Source organism: Archocentrus centrarchus, chromosome 7, assembly GCF_007364275.1.
Source record: "Archocentrus centrarchus isolate MPI-CPG fArcCen1 chromosome 7, fArcCen1, whole genome shotgun sequence".
Classification (NCBI taxonomy): domain Eukaryota; kingdom Metazoa; phylum Chordata; class Actinopteri; order Cichliformes; family Cichlidae; genus Archocentrus; species Archocentrus centrarchus.
The window spans coordinates 31,936,668-31,961,090 of NC_044352.1; the positions used below are offsets into that span (position 1 = coordinate 31,936,668).

The 24,423-nt window shown below is 40.2% G+C and overlaps 1 protein-coding gene across 1 annotated transcript in view; it reads right to left on the reverse strand.

Annotated features, from left to right (window-relative positions):
* Positions 1-360: 360 nt before the first annotated feature.
* Positions 361-24,423, reverse strand: part of klhdc8b (kelch domain containing 8B) — a 173,426-nt gene continuing 149,363 nt past the window's right edge. Inside the window, exons 4-5 of the mRNA XM_030734548.1 lie at positions 15,889-15,990; positions 361-720 (exon numbers count right to left, since the gene is read on the reverse strand). Of these exons, the coding sequence (XP_030590408.1) occupies positions 524-720; positions 15,889-15,990 (299 nt within the window). The 3' untranslated portion in view covers positions 361-523. The remainder of the gene's footprint in view (positions 721-15,888; positions 15,991-24,423) is intronic.

The window sequence follows — 24,423 nt, forward strand, 5'->3', positions numbered from 1 at the left end:
TCTGATTTTGCTGTCGCAGCAGTAGGGGAGAGCAACAAAGAAGAGATTCAGATATGGCCCTGTGTTCCTTTATTATCCAGAAAAGTACCCTGCTTTTATTCTGAAAAATGCTCAACAGTTCAAAGGCGTGTTATTTCTTCAGACATGGTGTCTGCTTTTTTTTGTTGTGTTTTTTTTTTTTTGCTCATTTTTTTGTCTTCCTTTGATTTCCCCAGAGTAAAAAAAAAACCTGTCAGTTTTTTGTCCTTGCCAGTCACAGCAGTCCACTTGTATGTCATTAATCTTGTATTCATCCAGAGATGTCACAACTTGTCTCTGCAGCTCCCACCAGAAAATGTTCGCTGAATGTGAAAAAGAGTTTCCTACAGCCCGGCGTACAAGAGGAATCCATCAGCTGGACATAAAGGTAGAAAAGTACAAGCAGGATCTGTGGATCCATTTCATGTGTTTGTGTCTGTGTTCACACACATGAAGAAAAATATCAGTGCCAGTTTGCACATATTCTTGCTTGTGTGTGTTTGTGTCACACTGTTTCCTGTATGCACAGCGCCTCCACAGCATTACTGGGTCCCTGGGAAACCCCACCAATTACAAACAGCATGTTGGTTGTCTGCAGAAGAGCAGAGGAGCAGCGTGCGGTGGGCATGGGCACCACATACTCCCAGCGGCGCTTCACCGGGTTGTAGCTCTCCACCGAGCCCAGCGGCGAAGGTTCGTTACCTGCGAAATGAAAAGTCACATATTAGGATGATGAAGGTGATGCTTCAAATTGAGATTTGAGCCCCATTCAGAGCAGATGAGAGGGTGTAATATTAACATCAACTGCCTGAACAGTGATTTTTATACAAGATTTTATAACGCTCTCATCAACATGAGAGTGTTATAAAATCATAAAATCAGCCTTCAGCGCACAACAAAATAAGTCTATTTAATAAAAAGCTTTCTTTAACTGACTCCATGGGTGAGATAAAACACTGCTAAAGATCAGAAGATAGTTTAAAACCTTGTACAAGTAAATGTACAGTACTTTAACTAGACTAGATTAACAATACTACATTAACATCTTGGTGACAGTGTGGCTTTATATGCACTCTGGGAAGGCACCAAACTGTCTTTATATTGGAATGGCATTCACCATATTTTATAGCTATTTTCACCACACACACATCAGCTTTGTCTTTCAGAAACCCAGTCTGAAATATCAGTCTATGCTGATGACACCCTATTCACCAATATAGCTTGTTCTGATTTTAAGCCCTCAATAGATAACCATTTTTTACAGTTCTATTAATGTAATTTTTATTATTATTTATTTTCTATTTTCTATTAATATAATTTCAAAGACGTTTATTAGCACTGTTTTTGCGATTACTACTCTTACTATCTATTTTTGCTTCAGTTTCCATTGTACTTTGTTTTTAAACTAACTTTTCCTTTTCTCCATCATATTTGATCTATTTTAGGTGTGGTTTTCATGCTTTGGGGTTATCATATTTTGACTTACACTGTCTGCTCAGTCTTGCCACCAGACACTTTATTAGGTACGGCTTGCTCGTACTGGGTTGGACCCCCTTGTGCCTTCAAAACTGCCTTAATTCTCGTGGAACAGATTCAGTGAGGTGCTGGAAACTTTCCTCAGATGATAGAATCACACAGTTACTGCAGATTTATGTGCTGCACATCCATGATGCAAATCTCCTGTTTTACCACATCCCATACTGTAGGTGCTCTATAGGATGGAGATCTGGAGGCCATTCAGTAAGGATGGGCAATGCAGTTTCAAATGTGTCAAGGAAAGTTGCAATAATGTGATAATATTTATAATGTTATAAAAAATAGGAAACAATGTTTTATCTGCCTCTCACCCTATTACAGCTGGGATAGGTTCCAGCCCCTCCGCGACCCTGAACAGGATAAGCGGAAGAGGATGGATGGATGGACGGACGGACAATGTTTTATCTGTGACTGCAGCTTGCAGGCAGCAGCACTTATTAGTGTAATTGAAATGAACATTTTCCAATGAGCTGCTGTCACTGACGACAGTCCTAATTCAAAGTGTGAATCTATCAGGGTGCAGCTGCAGCAGCATTATGCTGCAATAGTAGTGAAATTAGGTACATGTCTACATACCTTAATGCACTGAGTTGCTGCCCTGTTATTGGCTGATTTGCATTAAAAAGTTAAAAATATTACTGTATAGTAGACAACTGGAAGTCAACATCTATTTTTTTTAATGTAGAATATTAGTAAAAGTGACTTGACAAAACACAGTACAATATTCAAGACTTAAACGCCCCTTGGAACTTGGAAAAGCGTTGATTTTGAGAGAAAAGGGGAATAGGAGCCCTTTTAATAGCAGGGAAAAAAAAAACAGAAATTGTCTAAATCCATAGTAAAAATCCCAATGTCGGCATACCAAGTATGCTGACCTCCACCTGGAAATAACCTAAAGTGTACGGGGTCAGTGATACTTCAAAGACACAAATCTTAATGGACATACACAGTGAAGAAACACTTTCAAATTTAACTCAATATGTACTCATCACAACTTTCAACAGGAACCTCTAAAGGGAAAACTGAGTCACACATCACCACCAGGGTAGCTATGAGACACACACACACACACACACACACACACACACACACACACACACACACACACACACACACACACACACACACGCTTCCTGGATCTTCTGGAGTGGGAACTCAGTCACATGAAAAGAATTCCTTTGATCCACCTCCTCCATGTTATCACTGAAGCACTTTTTGTCTATGGCTTCATGTAAAACTGCATCAGTATAGAAAAGTAGCCTGTCATTAACACAAATGTACTCTGTATTTTTTTTTTCCAGTGAAACTGCAATTTGAATTTTCACATTTTGTGCCAGGAAATATAAACTACAGTAACACTGTGGTTGTTATTGAGCATTTGGTCATAATTTTCAAAAGGCTATTTAAAAATATTTGTGGAAACAGTGTCTAACCTGTAAGCCAGTGATGGACTGACATCAGAGAGAGAGCACTGCACTAAAAATATTAAATAACAAAACAAAAACATAAAGTAGCCATTATGAACACCACGAGTTCTGTTCAAAGATGACATCACGCTATTAAAAGAGCATTATGGTCACAAAGTCACAATATCACATTTTTAACTTTACTCTTTTTTCAGGCAAAAGAATCGTAATTAGAATAAAAAACAGCAATAACGCTATTAATCAAATTCTTTGTTTGCCTTTGTTCAGCGTGTGCTGTCTTTTTTTTTTTTGGCACATTAATGAAAATCTACATGCATGAATTGGGGAGAAAGTCATTAAACCACTAATGTGCAAAAACATTATAAAACTAGCAATTACACAATTACTTCAAATAATTTTTTTCCTGATATTCAATTTTTTAAAATATCACAGCTATCCAGTCAAACTAATCCAATCAATGCCAGAAATAGTCTTTTTTTTTTTCTTGCATTTAATAATCTGATTTGATTCTTCTTCTTTGTTAACAAACAGCTTCCTGCTGTCTTGAGGTCTTCTAAGCTCACATTTTGTCTCACTTCAACCCCCACTGTCAGATTTGTCGTCTTCAGCCCCAATAGACCTAATAAAACTGAGGCAATTTCATTTACAGTAGATCAACCTGAAACCACAAAAGGTATTACTTTATTCAGTCTTGCAAAAGACACAAAAATAGACTGTGATATTAGAGTTCCTTCTTTAAAAAATGGATTAAATGATCCAGTTCTCATCCTTGTTGTGGAACTCTGGACCAGCTCTTTATCCTCTCAAGGATATTCAAATGTGTTTGCCCATCCAGTCTATATGTATTTTGCAGACCTGGGGAAGGCATTTGATCTTTGGGTAGTGACTGAAAGAACAAGATGCAAGCGGTGGAAATGAGCTTCCTCCGAAGGGTGGCTGACTTCTCCCTTAGAGACAGGGTGAGGAATGCCGTCCACATCGAAAGGAGCCAGTTGAGGTGGTGCAGGCATCTGGCTGGGGGGAGGCCCTGGGGCAGACCCAGGACAATTTGGAGAGATTATATCTCTCAGCTGGCCTGGGAATGCCACTGTGTTCCACCGGATAAGCTGGAGGAGGTGGATATATGTATGTATGTATTTGAAAACCTCCTGAAAATTATTGTCAAAAGATGCCAAAAAACTGTGGCTTTTGATGAAATTAGTGCTCTTTCGCATCATTTAGAAAAGGTAAGCAGCAAAACACATGTTCATTTCTATGCAAATGCAGGCTATAAAGTTTATGTGTTACTGGAGCTTCAGGGTTTGACTTTCAGGTCTGCAACAAAACTACAACACTTCAAAAAACAAAGCCAGGGGGCTTATTTAAGAATTAAACTTTCATTTAATCTAAGACGTGTTAGGTCTCAAGTCTTCTTTCTACGGTGCACGGTGATCTCCTTTGTTTTTTCCTCTCTTTCTCTCTCTCTCTCTCTCCATCCCCCACTCTGCCTCTCGTTCACCTCAGGTACCCTGCTTGTTGTCATTACACATCAGGCAGCAGTTTTTGCCGCTTTCATGGAAGACAGCAAGTCACCAAATAATATAGACTGGTGAGTGTACTGTATGTTTTGTGTGTGTGTGTGTGTGTGTGTGTGTGTGTGTGTGTGTGTGTGTGTGTGTGTGTGTGTGTGTGTGTGTGTGTGTGTGTGTGTGTGTAAGAAGGACTATCATGGGCATTTTGTTAGAAGAACAAAGTGATAATGCAGAGTCGGCCTTTTCAAAGCAGCCTGTCGCCTGCTCAGGCCTCAGCTCCTTCATCATCTGTTGATGACACACTCGTCACAGCACGCACGCATGCGCGCACGTGCACACACACACACACACACATGCAGAGCAGCAGCAGCGGCACAGAAACATATTCCTCGGTGCTCAAAGGCTTCCTGTCATTGCTTTGATTTTCAAACCCCAGTCAGTGCTCCTCCTCCTTTTGACCTTCACTCCTCATCATTACTGCCATTCTTCTTTCCTGTTATCTCCTTTAACACCTTTTCCCTTTTTCATTAAGTTCATTTTTTAAATTCTTGTCTGCCTCATTTTTCTTCTACTCGTACCTCATTTCTATTTCTTATCAAATGCTTAGAAACAGTCTCTCTTCAACTTTACGGTTCTTAACCCTGCTCGCCTCCTGTCCCCCTCCTCTTCCTGCTCTGTGCGTTCACCTCAACCATTCTTTCTCCCGTCCTCTCTATTAAACATCCTGTTCTCAGCTCTCCTGTTCTCATTTTTACTTTTCCACTGCGAAGCCTCTCGTCTCAGGTTCTCTTCCTTTATTCTGTATCTGTCACCCCTCCAACCCTCAACCTCTGCTGCAGTGTTCGCCTCTCCTGTTCTCTTGTTCTTTGCCACTTCTGGAAATTGATCTCCTTTTTTCTGCTCTACCTTCCTTTTTGTTTAGCTTTATATAGACGCACACAATACTTAAGCTGCAGGGTGTGCAGTAATGGAATTCAAAATAAAGCAATTAATTCCATTGTAGTGACATTAAACTGACCTTCAGAGTATATTTTTTTATACACTCTTTATACAGTAGTTGTGTTGAATTTATTATTTACCATTATGACTCTGAAGGTAAGTATTCTCATTTAATTCCTTTTAGGATGGTCTCAGCTGATGATCTCAGTGAAAAGTTGGAGTATAACTGAAAAATAATTAATGGCTAATGAAAACTAGACGAGCAGACATCCCAAGGATAACATAGCTGGATTTTTTTTTTTTTTTTGCTCTTCATATCAAAATACATCCAACTGACTAATACAGAGGGCAACAGAAGTCTGGATGGTGGTTTAGTACTAAAAAATACATCCATCTTTTGTTTGTCTTGTCAAGAAATTTTTTAAAAAGTCCCTTAATTTAGATGCCACGTTGTGGGGAGAGACTAAATCGTGCAGAGAGCTCGGCAAGGGAATCTCATTAGAGCGGAAGTGAACTGCAAGTGAACTGTGGTTTAGCACTGAGCTCTGACAAACTACATTAGAAATCATGTCCAGCCATGCTCTCCTTTGCTTACTGTTTCTGGATGCTTAGAGTAGATGAAAGGCCAGAGGATCTGGCTACATCTGCCTGAAGTGAATCTGAGTACCAACATTTTATGGCAAACTACGTGATGTAATGATTTCACCCCAAACCACAAATATGAATAGCAGGGTGGTGGGCCTTGAATGAGGGAATACTTCACTGCGTGGGATAAATTTGCGGAAACTGATGCACCAGCTGTTATAGTTCAGTAAAATAATGAATGGCCCAATCAACCACTTAACTAATGTTCCCATCTCGCCTAGAAAGAAAAGGAAAGGAAACACTAATTGTACTAGCGAAACGCCGCTCTATGGGTAGTTTTTACCAGACCTGCGACACTTATTCACAGTCCTGATTCTGTATTTAGAGGTGAGTCAAACAGAATTCCACTGTGGATGCAAATGCTGGTGACTGTGAAGTTACGTACAGGCAACATCTGTTGAGCATAACACGTGGAAGAAACACAAACAGAGAATATAACATCACATTCACAGGGATGATGAAATAAACATAATATATATGAAAATCCAAAGAACTGATATTTATAACATCCATTCATTCCCTTCTGGTTATCCTGTTCAGGGTCGGGGGGGGGGGGGGGGGACTGGAACCTATCTCAGCTGCTGCCCAATATTTATAACAATTTTTAAAAACATAATAATCACTGTATGTGTGATGATCTTGCAAAGTTTCATTCAGATTGGCTGACCCTGATGGAGGAGACATGTTACATACACACATAGATACATACATACATATGCTACTATGACATCACCATGACATCACATTAGCAATGTAATGCTGCGAAGAATTACTGAGAGTTTTCACCATCACCAAAGTGGAATTTGAAAGGAGCTAGGAGTGAATCTGAAAAATACCAACAGGCACCCCACATGGTGAAGTACACTCTGCTTTATCCTCCTTTCTGAATCTAATGGCTACCATAATTCACAATGTGAACCTCATATTCTCTCCAGTTAAGACTTGAAACTAGTGACTGAGGACATAAATTATTGAGTCTTTACTGAAGTCACAGATGAAGAAAGCTAAAGGGTCTTCTTCCATAGACTGCTAAACAACCAGCCTTCTTCTGAAAACATAAAATTAGCCCCATGCTAGACATCAGAACGAATGCGGATTCTGACCCAGAAGCTACGTCCATGTTTTACAAACAAATAGAGGAATAATTAAATATATATATATATATATATATATATATATATATATATATATATATATATATATATATATATATATATATATATACATATACATATATTGCCCACACTAAACATTAAAAAAAGGGTCCCATGATAACTCAACATTTCTCAGTTCTTACCTTGTCACTTTACAAAAGAAATGTGTCATGCTTGGTGATCTGTACATCTTTCAGGTGACTGCTTTGGCAGCAAGAGTGAGCAGAGCACTGACTGCTTAAGTACACCACCATGATTAAATCTGTGTTCAGATCCACTGGGGCATGGACAAGGCTTCTGAAAGTGCTTTGTGCTATCTAGTGTTCCATTCTTTGCTCTTTTGTCAGCTGGCCATAATGATTTGGCCTGTGTCAAAGCCACTCGAGTCTTTGCATTTATTCCACATGCAGAGCATCAGCTATAACAACCAAGCTTTCACTCACTGAGACCATAACATGCTGCTGTTACAAGATAATTTATTCACTTCATCTGTGGGTGATCATGTAAGTGGTTAGTCATGGTTTGGGTGTATATTGCAGTTTTTGGCATGCTGTTTAGTATGCCAAAATCAGGCTTGAAAAATAAAGCCTGATTTCAGAAGCGGTTATTTTGATTTACAGCAGCACAGGGACTGATAGCCTCACCTCTGCTAATCTGAGTGGTTCAATCATGCTTGTGGTGTTAGTGTGTTTTTTTGAGAATTTAATGTAATTATATAAAAGTAATACGGCTGTCTATGTGGTACAGGCTTGTCTAAGACTCAGTACTTTAGTGAAATTTTTACATTTTACTAGTCTGTTACTTAGCAAATGTGTGTTTGTGTGATAACCAGTTAACCACCCTTGTTAGGGTTAGCTAATAATGCTACAGCCTCTTGTCTAATTATTGATATGTCTGGCCCAAAAAAAAACAACATGGTAGTGGTCATGATGCTAAACTGAAGGCTTCAAAAAATAGCTGAAGTGATAGCGACTACATTCATCTTTGCAAACAGTGTATGGTTAGCTGCCTTTACTTGTTTGTAGGCTTTTAAATGCCACACTTTGGTCTGAACCATTATAATTAGCCCTTTAATCATAACCTGCAGCTCTCCTCCTTCAACTGACCAACTGAAAAACATGTCAAAAACCTGTGTGCCAAATACATGCAATTCATGAGCTTCATTAACTCTGTACTGACTGTGCATTTGTTCAAGTATGTATCTTCAGCAACTGCAGCTGTAATCCCCATCTCACCCTGTGCTGTTTCCATCTGTTTTTCAGTGTTACCCTTTCTAAAGTCTGTCTTTACTGTTACCTGTTTCTGACCGCCTGTTGCTTCTGCTTTCACTCAGCAATTCAGGTCAAACAGAAGCCACAACAAACCTGCTGTGGAGCATCTATTATTGCCTGATCTGTGCTATAAACAGTGTCATTACTTGCACTCTTTTCAGCACTTACCATATTTTAGCAGCTAATGCATAGCTTACATCCTTGACCTTCATGCCTCCAGTTCTTTATCACTACAATTTACATTGTCAGTGATCAAACCGCTGTTCAGCAATCCTACCATAATTTACCAGAGTACAGGAAGAATGCCACATACCCTCCTGCCAGCACTCTCGTTAACAGTAAAATGGGGGATACTTTCACTCCTTCCAAACCTCCACAGCATCACAATGTGACTTGGCAGGGTTCAAAACTGGTCAGAATTCACAGAGTCCCAGCTAGCTGCTAGTTGTATAGTTAGATGCTGAATTTTAATGGCCTTTAATTAACTTTTACTGTTAATGATTTAAGCAGTTTATCAACTCATTTTCTGCTGTAAAAATAGAGGAGAAATTCTCTAAATTTGTTTGGATTTGTTAATGAAATAATTAGATCCTAATTAAATATACCAAGCTTTGACACATTTAATTTGTAAGGCAAACGGCTCTGTTTAACAAATGTCCAGCAAAGCTATAAGGCAGTGTGTTTTTTTTTTTTTGTTGTTTTTTTTGAGTAGAATAAGTCCAGGTATCATCCATACATACTGAAGGTATGAAAAGGTTCATTTAAAGTTTTGTCCATAACTTCTGATTACTGCAAACCTCTCTCAAACACAAGAGCTGTTTTGGCGCTAAAATTATCTCTGGAAGTTAATCTAACACCAAAAACAGCCTTAATGGTTGAAGATTTTTCAACATGTCCAATAAGAAACTACTTTGAACCTCAGGATATGATGAAATTATAGATAATCCCCAGACCACATTTCTGATTTCTAAATCAGCATCTAATCATCTGTTCTGTGTTTCATTCATCTGTCATAATGGATTTCAAGGAAACTTGCATCTGTGTTATTAAGCAGCATTGGCGTGACGAATGGTACGGTGTCACTTTGCATTAGTATAAAGTGGCAGACTTATTCCGACGGTACTCAGCATACTGGAACACAGAGATTCACCTGCTGACTGAAAATGTAAACCACATTACGTTTATATATTTCTCTGTCACTGTGTTATTTGTGCTTTTAGTTTAGCTTTCCTTTAATATGATTTAGTTGAGGAGGCGTAAAATGTAGATGAGGGAAAAGTCGTGTCAGCTTTTTTTTTGTGCATCTGTGAGACTCATGGATGCAGAAAACCTCATCTGAATCTACGAAGTTCAGGAAGTATGTGCATGCACAGAGTGTGTGCGTGAGGACTCATTCCTAATGGCGGTTTTTGGAGTTTGTGTGCATATAAACACAAATCATCTGATAATGAAATGATATGCATGAGCCCGTAATTGCATCTCAAGTCAGTCCCCTGTGACAAGTCGTATCTAATTATATTTTACGTGAAGATATCGAGTTGTCAGTCATTGTCATGAATTAAACAAAAATAGAACACGGTGCAAACATACAAAGTTCTGGGTGTGTGGGTGAAGGTGGTGAAGACTGCAACATTAATCTTACTGTAATGGACACAAACACAGAGAAATGCACATAAATGCTCAAAGAAACTCAGTGATGGCTCTGTACAGTGGGGGGAACATCCTGTGCTGTTTCAGAGACATTCAGAAAATATGATGCACAAAAGTACAATTCTGTTCAATTCAGTTTTATATAGCTCCAAATCACAATAACAGTCGACTCAAGGTGCTTTATTTCGTAAGCTAAAGACCCTAAAAGAATACAGGGAAAACCCCAACAAACAGACGACCCCCTATGAGCAAGCACTGGGCCACAGTGGAAGAAACCTCTGACAGAACCAGGCTCAGGGAGGGGCAGCCATTTGCCATGATCGGTTGGGACTGACGGGAGAGAGACAGGACAAAAGACATGCTGTGGAAGAGAGCCAAAATAATAATACCTAATGAATAAATGTAAAGTGGTGTATAAACACATAGAGAATGAAAAGAGGTGAGTAAAGATGAAACACTCAGTGCATCACAGGAACCCCAAGCCTATCACAGCATAACTAAAGGAGGGTTCAGGGTCACCTGATCCAGCCCTAACTATAAGCTTGATCAAAATGAAAAGTTTTAGGCCTAATCTTAAAAGTAGAGAGGGTGTCGGTCTCCAAACCGGGAGCTGGTTCCACAGAAGAGGGGCCTGAAAGCTGAAGGCTCTGCCTCCCATTCTCCTCTTAAGTATCCTAGGAACCACAAGTAAGCCAGCAGTCTGAGAGCGAAGTGCTCTGTTGGGGTGATATGGTACTATGAGGTCTTTAAGATAAGATGGAGCCTGATTATTCAAGACCTTGTATGTGAGAAGAAGGATTTTAAATTCTATTCTGGATTTAACAGGGAGCCAATGAAGGGAAGCCAATATGGGAGAAGTATGCTCACTCTTTCTAGTCCCTGTCAGTACTCTAGCTGCAGCATTTTGGATCAGCTGAAGGCTTTTCAGGGAGCTTTTAGGACAGCCTGATAATAATGAATTACAATAGTCCACCCTAGAAGTAATAAATGCATGAATTAGCTTTTCAGCATCAGTCTGAGAAAGGATGTTTCTGATTTTAGAAATATTGCACAAATACAAGAACTCAGTCCTACAGTACATAAATATTTAATATGTGCATTGAAGGACATATCCTGGTCAAAAATGACTCCAAGATTTCTCACAGTGTTACTGGAGGCCAAAGTAATGCCATCCAGAGTATCTGGTTAGACACCATGTTTCTAAGGTTTGTAGTACAATAACTTCAGTTTTATGTGAATCTAGAAGCAGGAAATTAGAGGTCATCCAGGCCTTAATATCTTTAAGAAATTCCTGCAATATGTGGATTGCAGGACATATTCTGGTCAAAGTAGCAATAATAATGCATTTTAGTATATTTTCTGACTTTATCTTCTAGTGTTAAATTTTTGGCAACTTGTCTAAAAAGATATAATACCAAGCTAGCTTTGTTCACACATTCACAGATGACGATTATTTCACATAACTAAGCAGTGTGTTATAGTGTTACTGAATGTGGATCCTCAACCTGCTATTATAACAACTTTGATTATTTTTTAATGTCATTTTCTAGCTGTGTACAGTATGTTTGTGTGTGATTGGCAGTGTAAAGAAGGTGTGAGGAAGATGAAGAGGATAGAGAGACTGTACAAGAGCAGGAAGAACCAGGTTGTACCAGGTTGTAAACATGCTTTTTAATGCTTTAAATTATTCATTTTAGCATGGGCCTCTATGGAGAGTGACTCGTTTTTGGAGCCAGCCTCAAACGGCGATTAGATGAACTGCAGTTTTGGAGACTCAGGTCCTCACACACATAAAAGGATCTGTTTGACAGCTCAAAATAAATTGAGGTCTACCTGTTTCAGTCTGAAGAACAGTTCACGGAGAGGTAAGGGAGATATAAAAAGGCGTCATAGTAAAATGCAATACAGATGCAGCAAATGAGGCAAAAGAGCAATGCTGCAGAAAACTGTTAATCTTGCGAATTCATATGATTTTTCTCAGTCAGCGCTAACTCGGTGCATGTAAACTCCATCAATGAATCCATCCATCTTTTGCAGGCACAGGGAGAACATCCAAACTCAAAATAGAGCGGTGAAGCACTGTGCTGTAGCTGTATACTTTCTACACTCCTCTCCAAAAGTACTGGATGTCAGGATGCGGTAGTGTTGTTGCTGTGGTGCTCTCCCTCTTTTCCTTTTCCTCCAGGAGGCAGGCAGCATGGAGTTCCTTCGTCCCTCTAGGGCAGGACTGGTGGTCAGGGCAGTCACACCTGTTTCTCGTTTGGTGGCCATCAATGCAGTATTTAAGGTTCAGCCTGATGCCCCAGTCTCAGCTAGAGTGTCTGTGATTGTGGGGTAGGAACTCCAGGCCTTCTTATAGATTTTGCCGTTTTGCTCATGCCTCTGTGTGTGTCTGGCACTTATGCTACTAGGTTCAACTCTGTTTGCATTTGCCAGTGTTTTGGATATTCCCACTCTCCTTACCTACCTTTTGCCTGCCTGCCCTCCTGGACAACCTCAAGGCTTCCACAGCAACTTAATTTCCCTTCCCTGGATTTCACAAGACCAGCGCATAAGTAAGACCCTCTGCACCTTCCTGGAATAGTCTGTGCCACACTACTTCTCACTGCCCAACATTAACTTTTCCTTCTCTCAATCCAGAGAGGTGTCCTCTCTCCACCGGTGTGTTCCCTCCATGCTTGGTCCCTGTGAATGAACACCATATCTGAACCTCCCCTGGGATTTTCCCCACCTGACATTTTGACTTGTTTCTCTGACGTTGTAAATAAACTTTGTGCAGTTACCTCCTGCTGTCTTGTCCTGGTTTGCATTTGGGTCCTCCTTTTCCCTGCGGCTGTTAGCCGTGACAGTGGAACAGTGAGACAAATCAGTTTTCCACTGAAATCACACTGTACTCTATCACTGGAACATTAAAGGTCTTCATTTGTATAAAATGCCAAACAGATTATGTATCTGAAGTTTAGAACTTTTTGGGGTGGCTGTGGCCCAGGAGGTAGGTAGGTTGGTGGTTTGATTCCTGGCTGCTCCAGTCTGTGTGCCAAAGTATCCTTGGGCAAGAAACTAAACCCCAAGTTGCTCTCCGATGGAACCGTCAGAGTATGAATGTGTGTGAATGTTAGATAGAAAGCAATTCAACGTAGAAAACAGTGCTTGCATAAATGTGTGTGTGAATGGGTAAATGCAAATGTTGTATAAGCGCTTTGAGTGCTCAGCTAGAGTAGAAAAGCGCTTTATAGGATCTAGTCCATTTACCATAATATGTATAATGGATGCCATTAAGAGCGCACTTTAGGTTGGAGTTGCTTGGTGTTGTGTGTCTACACAATGGTACTGTCAATCCATCCAACCATTTTCTGCTGCTTATCCAGATCACAGGGGCAGCAGTCTAAGCAGACACCCAGGCCTTCCTGGCCACCCTTATGCTCGAACATGGTGTTCACTGAGGACAGTCCATGGTTAGCACAGAAGACAGAACACTGTTTGAGTTCAGAGTGACAGGTCATTCCTCCCGATCGCTCCCCTCCAGGGCACACTGTCATTACCCATGTGAGCGCTGAAGTTCCCCAGTAGGAACAGCACGGTAGTGCCTGCACAGAAAATCTTTCAAATGAGTCACAGATATCCTCTATTTCAGCTATCTTAACCTTTCATCTAATGACTGTTGCACACACATACATGGACACATACACAAACACAAGTGCACAATTTAACTGCGTTCGAGAATGTCTTTGTGGATTTGTTTTCCTTTTTTATCCCCCCAGTCAACAGGCAGAGGGAGGGGAATGTGCCATGAACCAGCAATGACTCACAAGCCCAAAATACCATCATGGATTAGATGGCGAGCCAAACTCACAGCTGACATTACCAAAAAACAAAATATGACATGTCTATTTCTTTCCCCCTCACTCACATGTCATCCTGTTATCCGATTCAATCCTCATTTCCCTTTCTCTCTGTTCTGTCTCTCTCAGGAGGACAAGATTGGTGTTTTCCTCTCTTTCTCACATGGTCTCACACACACACGCACGCACACGCACACACACACACACAGCTGTCAGGACACATTATTGATTGCCATTCTGAGTTTGGGACAAAAAAAGAAACTGCTAACACGTTTTAGTCCTACACGGGAGTGTGTCAGAATTGAAAGAGGTTCCAAAAAAAAAAACCAACCTGTTTTTAAAAATCAAATTCTTTACATTGCTGGCAGTGGAACTGAGTGTGACGTATTTATACAAGACAATGGATCATGCAGTTGTTAGCATGCAGAGGGAGCTGAGGATTGTGTTATTCTTGCCCATCTTTGTATTTCTCCTTACACTGTAGATGTCTGCTTCTCCAGCCAGATGCTTTCTCTTGGACATTAATGAAGAGGATAAACATCATGGAAATAAAACCTAATGGGTTTATGCTTGAGCTAAGCTCTGTGGATTACACTATAATGAACACAATAATTTTGCTCCTCATGTAACATGCTCTGTGTTGCTCCCATGTATGCACACAGGGGCTTTCTTGCAGGAATAAACAGCTTTTCAATTTCTCAACAGATTTCATTCTATAACTTTGGGCTTTGCATCAGTTTGTGCGTGTTGATACAGCTATATGAATATATGACCATGTCTGTTTTTGCTGATGCATGCAAGTGCAAAGAAAAGAGGGTCAATATCTGCTTAACAAGCGTACCACTGGAAAAAAAAAAAAGCTGACCTGTGATTAATTTGTAGCATTGCTCAATTTCACTTCACACTATATTTACTCTAACAAATGCGGCTCAGTCAGCGAGAAAATGAAAAGTTAATGGAAAATTAATTTGCTTGTGCGCGAGCATGTGTGTGGCGTTAGTGAGAAACGCGAGTTGCGGTGTTTGTGATCTGTATTGACAAGTTCACTGTGAATGCTGAGGCCTTTTATCATCAGATTAAGCTTGCTGTAAGGATTAGGACAATATCTTTAGTTAATAAATAACAACAATTAGTGAAGCCAAGGTCTTGATCTACACGGTAAAATTCAAGGATTCCAGATACTGGGAGAGTTACGTATTTGCACCCGGACCACAGAATCGTTTTACTGGCATGGTTTGACTCTACATGTCCACTTAATCACCTTCATCTTATGATGAGGGAGGTTTACTCCAGCATAACAATGCCCCGTCTACACTATAGGGCAGCTGCTTTCACCACAACTTTCTTGTAGCAAATAGTGCAAACTGTCTCTTCCAAGGACCTGTATGCCCATGACAGCTCGACTCCCAGCCTGCCTTTTCTGTCAGCTTCCTAAATCTGGATGTTAAGTGGTGTAGTGCTTTGTACTACAATAGATTGTTTTGGTACCATGCCTCTGTGGTGGTTTGATAGAAAACATAGAGTTGGAAAAAAAATATCTTAATCCCAGCCAAGTGCAATGGATAACTAATGACAGCAAAAAGAACAAAAAAAACCCCAAACATAATGTGTGCAACTGCTCACTGTCAGTAGGACCAGGATACCAAATATACAGTACATTCACACAGCACTGAAAGTCATTCTGTGGTGTCTATTTATTTTTTTGCATTTGTTACTTTTGCTTTATTGTGTTGCTCTTGTGAGACACTTTGTAATGTGGATTTTGTCCAGTATAAAATAAATAAAGTGATTGTTGCCCATTGCTCTGTTTCTCCCTCTTGAATTCAGTGCTGTATTTAGTTGAGAGAAGAGAACATAGTGGGGGAAAAAGGACTGAACAGAACAGAGATGCTGACCTAAACCACCAGCAATGATGACTCTTCCTCCCAGGCATCCTGCCACAAAGTCAGCTCTCTTCTCCCTCATCCTGGATGTCCGAGTGGGTTTTATCCAAATCCCTGCCAGAAGTTAGAAGACACAAGAAACTGTCGGTTATCTTTCAGCATGCTAGTAGTCACCAAAAAAAAAAAAGAAAAAAAAAAGCAGTTTTTATTGCCATGATATCTGAAAGAAAAACACAGGATATCCCAAAGTATGTGAGCTCCCAAATCTGCCTGTATTGGGTTTATACAGTATCTGTTGCTCATGAGCCTCAGGTTCAGACTTTATGTTTTTATGTTTAGATGTTTTTTAACAGTTTTGTCCATAAAACACTGGCTGTGAGCCTTTCTTTTAAAGGGAGTCATTCTCTCTTATATGACTACAGCCATACTGCCAACTCCATGGGACTGGCATTAGCAGGTAATATATGACAATATCTGGGAGGCAATATCCATCCCCATAGTGAAGAGCTCAACAAGAGGTCAACAGAAGTCAAGGTACTGGACACCTCAGTACATTCATGTACCATCATGATGCCTATCACAGTGGTGACAGCGCTGTGACAAGCAGCACCATAGTGGAAGGATAGCGATCATGACAGATCAGTGGGTGGGCAGATGAATTCTTGTGCGGGCGTATTGTCTCACAGATGGATGCCACTAACTGGTCACCAGAGAGCAGTTATCCCACCTAACAGAGAGCTTGTAGGTGCGATTATACTGTAGCCAAGGCTCACAGCACCGGCAAGAATAAAAGTTTGCCAACACTGAGAAAGTCCAGGCCTGGAGAGCGAGCTTATCTGTTTATGTATAAATAGATGAAACCATGGTTAAAGTCTTTGACAGACTGCCGTTCGCTCAACATTTCTGTTTGCAGCAATTTCTGAGTTGCTGTTCGACTTTGCAATGCTTCACTTCCCAGGAGAAATAATGGAAAACATCACTTTGATTGGAAATTTCATTTTCTCATTTTTGTTAGGTAGCTTGACCGACGTAGAGACACACAAAAACAAAGCTCTCAAGAAGCAACAGAATCCGTGCATTTTTAAAAGTTGTTCATCATACTTAGGAACTAGGAGCAATTAGTAAATTTGATTTACTGTAAACAGTGAAAGGCCTTGGGAGAGGAGATGGGAGGAGAGGCATACTGTAATTTCGAGATAACACAAATGTGTTGCAGAGCTGCTATGGTGCTTCCTGTCAGGAAAGCAATAGCAGAGTTGCAGTGCAGTTAAATGGTAATCTCTGAGTCAAGGGAGGGGGAGGCAGAGCCACCAGCAGAACATTAATAGATATGCTGGCTGTACCAGATCAGATATTCAGCCATGGAAAAATGGAAAGGCCAGATAACATGCAAATAATGTCCTCACATATGGGAGGAGAGGAGTGAAGAGCTGAGCATTCAAATAAGCATGCAAGCTCGTAACTTTTGCTGTACTGCTTTTATCCCGGTTCTGTTTGTAGATAAATTGGCAGAAACAGCCGTGACCATGCTGTCTCTCTCTCAGCTATCTCTGGATTCATTTCAGCTTCTTTGCTTTTCTGATTCACTGATAAATATTTGTGTGTTTTCATTGTCTTTAAGAATGAGCTGGGATCCAAACGTTCAGAGACTATAACCAGCTGATGTGGACAGGGTTCCCATACGGTGGAGCATGGTGACGTGCATCTGCTGCAACCAAAAACTGTCCTCAGACAGGATTCTATGTGACTCTGTAAAATCAGCACTGAGACCTGTACAGGGTTTATTGTTTATTTGGTTTTTGGTTTGTTTTTTTGAGAACATGGATCTGTGATCTCAGAATAATGAGGCTGTGCAAAGTAAATGAATTCTTCAGGGTCAGTCTCTAACTTCACAATGACCTGAACAGTGTCGGATTCAACACATTCCAAAGTAACATTTTACTGTAATCCCATTGTATTTTTCAGTAATTTAACACGTTATTGTACTGAATTCAGTAATCATATTACAGGTACAGTTGCATCATCATTTGTGTTATAAAGGTTCTTCAGTTATCTGCATAATGGGCGGATAGAAAGAAACAAAAATGTCAAACATGCCTTTTTCTTTCTGCGCACTTGTGCTACAATCAGCTGATGTCAGTTCATGTGCAGGGAGAAGGAAAGTGGTGGAACAAAGGAGTGGACAAATGGACATTACTTTTATTTTTATTGCACAAAGGAAAAAATCATGCACTGCTAACACAAGCGTATGTACAGTCAGCATACTCACACAAAGCTAGCAAACAATCTATACTGATGTTAATTATGTGTTTGCAGCCAGAGCCTGATTTTCACCAGGTAACAAAGGCAGGGATGCGCAGTCATTTCTACCTGTGCGCGTTTCTACAGTGAATCACTGTGGCGACTGCTTTAAAGTCTCTTTGAGCTCTTTTTCATCTTTGCTTTGTGTTGTCCATTTTTCTGTGTTAATCTAAAGACCCTAAAAAAGATCGTATACATGTCTTCATTTGGACATGGATAAACTTTTGGCAACACAAGTGGAATCATTCCTCACCGTCAACCCCATTCAATTTGACTCCCTGCAGCTTCTTTTTCTATCCAAAATTAAATTCATGTTCAAGGGTCTTTCATGTTGACACAGTGGAAGAGCACACATTACAAAAGTGGTGAGAACAGGACTTCCAGGGAGCAGGAGCACTAGGAGAGGTTAATCACTGCATGAGGTACTAAAACTGCTTTTTACATGAGCAGCCTTGGAGACTTTTGATCGCCCCTTAAAGAGCCTGGGCCAATAAAGCAACCCATACTTTACAATGCCTATGAAGGCAAGGAAGAAGAAGCAGTTATTTATCCTAAAAGTTGGAAAATGACTGTTACAGCACTCAAAAAGTGAACAAATCAATTCAATAAATCCAAATCTATTGTTTGCTGTGGTACAGTATGAGGTTGGAGCAATTTTCTCTTTCTGTTATTAAGGCAGGGGTGCTAAATCAGACATAAGAGAAAGTGTTCAGCTGCATGTGCTGTAAGCAGCACAGAGGTCATTTGGATGACCTCTTCATCAGATGATGGAAGAATCTATACAGTGGGTTGGACTCAAACAGCGATTACCACAACCCTCAGTGCCAAATACTGACAGTGACATTCATGATGACACGACTGCCTCGTCTTTTTAAAGCGGTTGAATTGATTCGATCCGAGTTCTGCAGAGTGAATAGAGGAGATTTTAAAATGATACCTGACTGAGATGGGAACCCTCAAAAGTACCACCACCTCACAGAGGACAGTGACAGGTGCTGGCTTAGGAGTTAGAAGTACATTTGATGTACTTTATTAAATATTTTCCTTGAAAAGTTTGTAAAATAATCTGTGCAGAAGAACCACAGATATTGATTATAGTGTTTAATTTCAAATGCCATTTTTCCTTTTCCATATTTTATACCTTCAACCCCAATGCAGCTCAACATTTAGCCTGCAGCTTCTACTGAATGTTTGGTAAATTTGATCACATTTTAGGCGGAAATAGGATTCAGACATTAAGGCACTCACTCAGTACATTATCCTTTACTCATTAATGGCTGAACCATGAAGATCTGCAAGCTCGTGTGGCTCATGTTAGCAAAATTATTTGACAAGTGCTCGAATGCAACAGATTTTCATTTACGTGCAAAAGTTTTTTAATTTAAAAAATTAAAATAAAAGTGACCCATTTATTTCAAAATTTACAATAGTAAATAATTTTTGAGAGTTTCTGACTGCAACATACCTTTATCATCTCAAACTGAGCAACGCTTTGTGTGTAGGGAGAAAATGGCGCCCGTGTGTGTTCTGTCACATGTATATTCTCTCACACAGCCTCTCACAAAGTTTGTCATGCAGAGAGCTACCGAGAGACAGCGCGAACCATTCTCCCATACCAAAAGGAAAATTCACATGGCACATTTTTCACTGCTGCTTTATCCTTTAAGAGGACAAATGAGCCACTCTGGGGAGGGAGTGCTGCAATTTGTCAGCACAAATTATTAATTCTATGGCTCCAGCCAGCTGCAAACTTTAAAGAAAAGCAATGAGAAAGCAATATTTTACTTTGGCTAACAGTTGGATCAACTGCCTGCTGCACACACCCTGCTGTCTGTGGTGGTGCATGAGAGCAGGTGAGTTGAGTGACATGAGGGGCAGATATGAATCTGGTGGACTCAGCTGGAGGAAAGGAGAGTGTGTTTATTTAAAGCTCAGAATCAATCCTCTTCCTTCTCTGGTTTCAGCCTCCCAGACACTTCACTCTGCACCCATCATCATGGTCAATAAAACAGATGTGTGCGTACTTAGAAAGGCATGTAAGAAGAAAGCAGGAACACACACACACACAAATCATATAAGTCACAAGTCTCTAAATTGATGCACACGCACGCACACAAAGCAACTGATGATCACATTCTTATTTCAGTGTAGGTAGAAATGAACACCTATATGTACAATTTGACCAACAGCATTTTCCCAGCGAATAGGTTCAATTACAGCTTATCTTACCCTGTTTCCAAACATGATCGCAAGGTAGAAACTGGAAGATAGTGGCAAGAAAATGAGGTGGTGATGGCAGCATCCCCTCTCTGGGATCAAAACCTGGGAGCCAAGAATGCATTGAATATTTCAGGCAGAAATTAAAGTGCTACACTGCATGTGCTCATAACCATAAACGGCTTTAGACACCAGTCAGCACATCATTTCTTTCACTGCATCTCTAAACAGTATAAAGTGACCACAGTTCTCCCCTTTTCAGATCACAAGAAGTTACATCTATAAAAATCCAGTAGGAATTGTATAAAAATATAATAAAGCAGAATGCATCAATTTTATAAAACTTGGTGATTTGTTATGTTTAGGAATGAAGCCCACCTGAATTGCATTTGCAGATGCAAAAAGGAACCAGGTTGGTTTAAATTGGTTTTCAATAGGCTAAAAACCTTTTTTTTAATTTCAGGAAACAACATCATCACAAAATCCAGCCAGTTCCCCAGACAAGGATTAATCCTGGTCCCAGACTAAAAGGAAACCTCACACTTTTCTCCACTGACAAAAGTTTAGCCTAAAAATGTGTCCGCATACACCTCAGAAAGTATATAGCTGCGCTCCTGCTTATGAGTGTCTTGTTTTCATTCACATTTATTGTCCTGTATGTCATTAGCATGACTAGTTTAATGGAATTTATTGAGTGACAAGCTGTAGAAAATGACCGTATGACCGAGCTCCTGTGGCCACAGGTGAGGATAGGAACGTGGATCGAACCGTAAATGGATAGGTTCACTTTCATGCTCAGCTCTCTGAGTATAGCGTCTTTATCTCTGCACACACCATGTGTCAATCTGCTGTTCCACTCTGCCCTCACTACTGAACAAGACTCAGATACCGTATTGTGGTGGTGGTGGTGGTGGTGGGGGTCTGTGTGCCCAAGTGATCCCAGGAACTATGTTGTCAGGGCAGTAAGCCCCTATTAGGGTCTCCCAAGGCAAACTTGTCCTGGGTGAGGGGCCAGACCAAATGTGATTCAAATAACTCCCATGATGAAAAATAGAACCACGGACCAAATTACCTCACCTGGATCAGAGTTACCAGGGACCCACTCTGGAGCAGTCTGTAGGTGAAGCTGGCAGCTCTCTTGGACAGCACTTCTGCTTGAGCCAACTTTCTTTTTAATTTATTTATCTTTTAAAGAAGGACTAATCATGTTTACAGCTATAATACATGTTTTAAATCGTAGCAGAATCCCACATTTTTCTTAGAAATATCTTCAAAATAGACTATCTATCTCTTGGAAATGTTCCTGTGAAGATAATCATTATAAATGGAACGCTAACAGATGTAGTTAGTACCTATTCAATACAACATTTCCCTCTCAAACAGCATAAATTCCTTGTTATGAGAAAGAACAATTGAAAAATGATTCACATTATGAGGATACACTTTCACATTATCTCATATAAAATGTAATGTGCTACCATTACAGTGTTCACCACTCAGACAACACTTATCTCAGAGTATAAATCATCACTGAAAGCATTCGCACAACAAAGAGAAATGGCCTTAATAAATCCAAGTTGTTGAAAATGAGGTTCATCTGTGTCAGAGGGGTTTTGTTGTCACTACACACTCAACAGGATTTCATCAAGATCTACACAGTGTACAGTTTTGTCCTCATACGCTTGAGTTCAAGTGCATCTTCTGGCTGACAAACGCGGTCTTGAATTTGCATTGACCTGAACACACAGGTAGGATGAGCTTCCATCAGTGTGATGCACAAAGCCGTAGGCTGCCTCACAGGTTTCAGCAGTCATTTGGCAAACAACAAGCAGACTGAAACCAAGCTGAATGCTGTTTAACACCCACATGCATTCAAGCTGTTGTTGAAATAAAGTACTGTAACAGGCTGTGACCCCGGCAAACAAACAGTCACACAAGGCTAGGGGTTAGTTTGTTCAGTAAGTTTGTATAACAAGGAGTAAAATGCTTCAGCTGCGTCAGCATGCATTTCTTGACCTGTGAATGATGCTGAATTTAAACCAAATAACCAAAAAGTAAAAGCAGAAATCCTTGAATACAGTGCAGGAAACAGTAACCATTAAATGTTTGAAATAGTTTTTGATTCAAGTCGTTTCCCTTCAGGAGATTACCTACTGAAAAAAAAACAAAAAACTGTTAACGGTGGAGTTTTAAATGGCCGTCGTAGCTCTGCTGATGTCCTCAGCTGGAAGGAATGCAAGGTTGCAACATGAAAAATGAATGCTTGACACATTGACTTGACTTAATATGCATGAAACTGCCAGTGAGATTTATTTATTAACTTTTTAATCACAGGTGACAGAACACCATTCATTATTGTTCCAGCCCACATTAACCCTGTTAACAGGTTAATAGAAGTTAAACACTAGAACTTCAATTATTTAACTTGACTAGAGAAAAATTATGCGGATCAGTAGAGATTTATAATTTCAAAGTCTTGTCTCTGGTGAGCTGAAAACATTTGCTCTTGAGTTGATTTGATCTACCAACTGCTATCTTTTCTACCTCCCTACCTCCCTGCAGGTCCATTTAATGCTACGTTGAACCACATGTTACAAGTTGCTATAAAAAGCCTTCCAAAACACTCTTTGTCTCACCTGCTATTTGCTCACATAACCAGGTTTTCTGCTGGCTCCACCACTGCAACGTAACGCCTTTAAAAGTCTCTCTCCCTCTGCACTTCTTCATCTGTCCCTCTGAATTTTATTCCCCTCAACTCTGTAACTGGATTTGCATCCTGGACACAGATAATTATATCCACTCACTGAGCTGCACACACACACACACACACACACACACACACACACACACACACTGAGGCAGTTGCTGCAATGCAGGTTTGATTAATAGCACTTGACTATTGATTACAAGGATCGATGCGTTAATCTGCATGTCTTATGAGGATAGAGAGGATGTGCAAAGCAAAGGTTAGAAAAGTATACAGCCTGCAGAATGTGGAAAACTTCCTGCATGTGCGGAGATAAGAGTCTTTACTCATCCGTAACATGAAGCACATGCAGGCGAATCTCTTGGCACCGTGGACAGCTACACAGAGGAAAGACAGCAACCTGAGTGGAATGTTGATCTGGTGAGCGAGGGACGATATTACCCAGCTCATTCTGGAGATGATCCTGGAAAAAGCGATTATTGTGGTTCAGTCATCTTTAGCAGAACTTCAGGGGGCACTCAGGACCAAAGCAGTGAGGGGCAGAAGAAAACACAGGCTGCCGGTTTCTACCAGGTCTGTTAATGAGTCTCCACGGCCTCTCAGTAATCCTATAAATATTCATAAATAGTGGGTGGAAGGAAAAGTTGATGTGGGCTTTAATCAGTTCCACAGGCATGGGTTTATGATACCTAGACACTTTTATACTTTTATACTAACAAATGACAACTCTTTACTCTAGCATCTAATTCTGTAATTCTCGAGTGGCATATGCTCAGGAAAAATGTTCCCAGAATGACCTTCCAGAGTGCACAAATCAATTAATGAGTCGGCTGCTGGCCAGATTATGCAAAGCCACCCACTGAACATAAACCTGAGCAGACACACACTTTCAAACTGCAACCTAAAGAGGAGTACCAAACTTCCAAGATATGCGACCCAATAAATGGAAAGAACCAGCACTTTTAAACTGTGCAGATGGACTGCACATGTGCACAGTTAAAAAATAAAATAAAATAACAGAGATGTATCAAATTAATGGTCATCATTATTTGCAAGCCAATGTGAGTGAGTGGTGAGGAACATATAACACAACTAAACTTGAAAACACTGGCTTTATTTTTTCCTCAAAAATTATGAAAAACATTTTCTTAAAAGATGGCCAGGACCACATCAACCCTTAAGTCAGCTTTATAATAACTAAATTAAAATAGCAAACTAATTGCTTAGCTAAAACTAATGACCACCTATATACTGGCTGAATATAAAAAGAAAATGAAAGCAATAGCAGCAGTTTGTAGCCAACACTACAGAGAAATACTGTT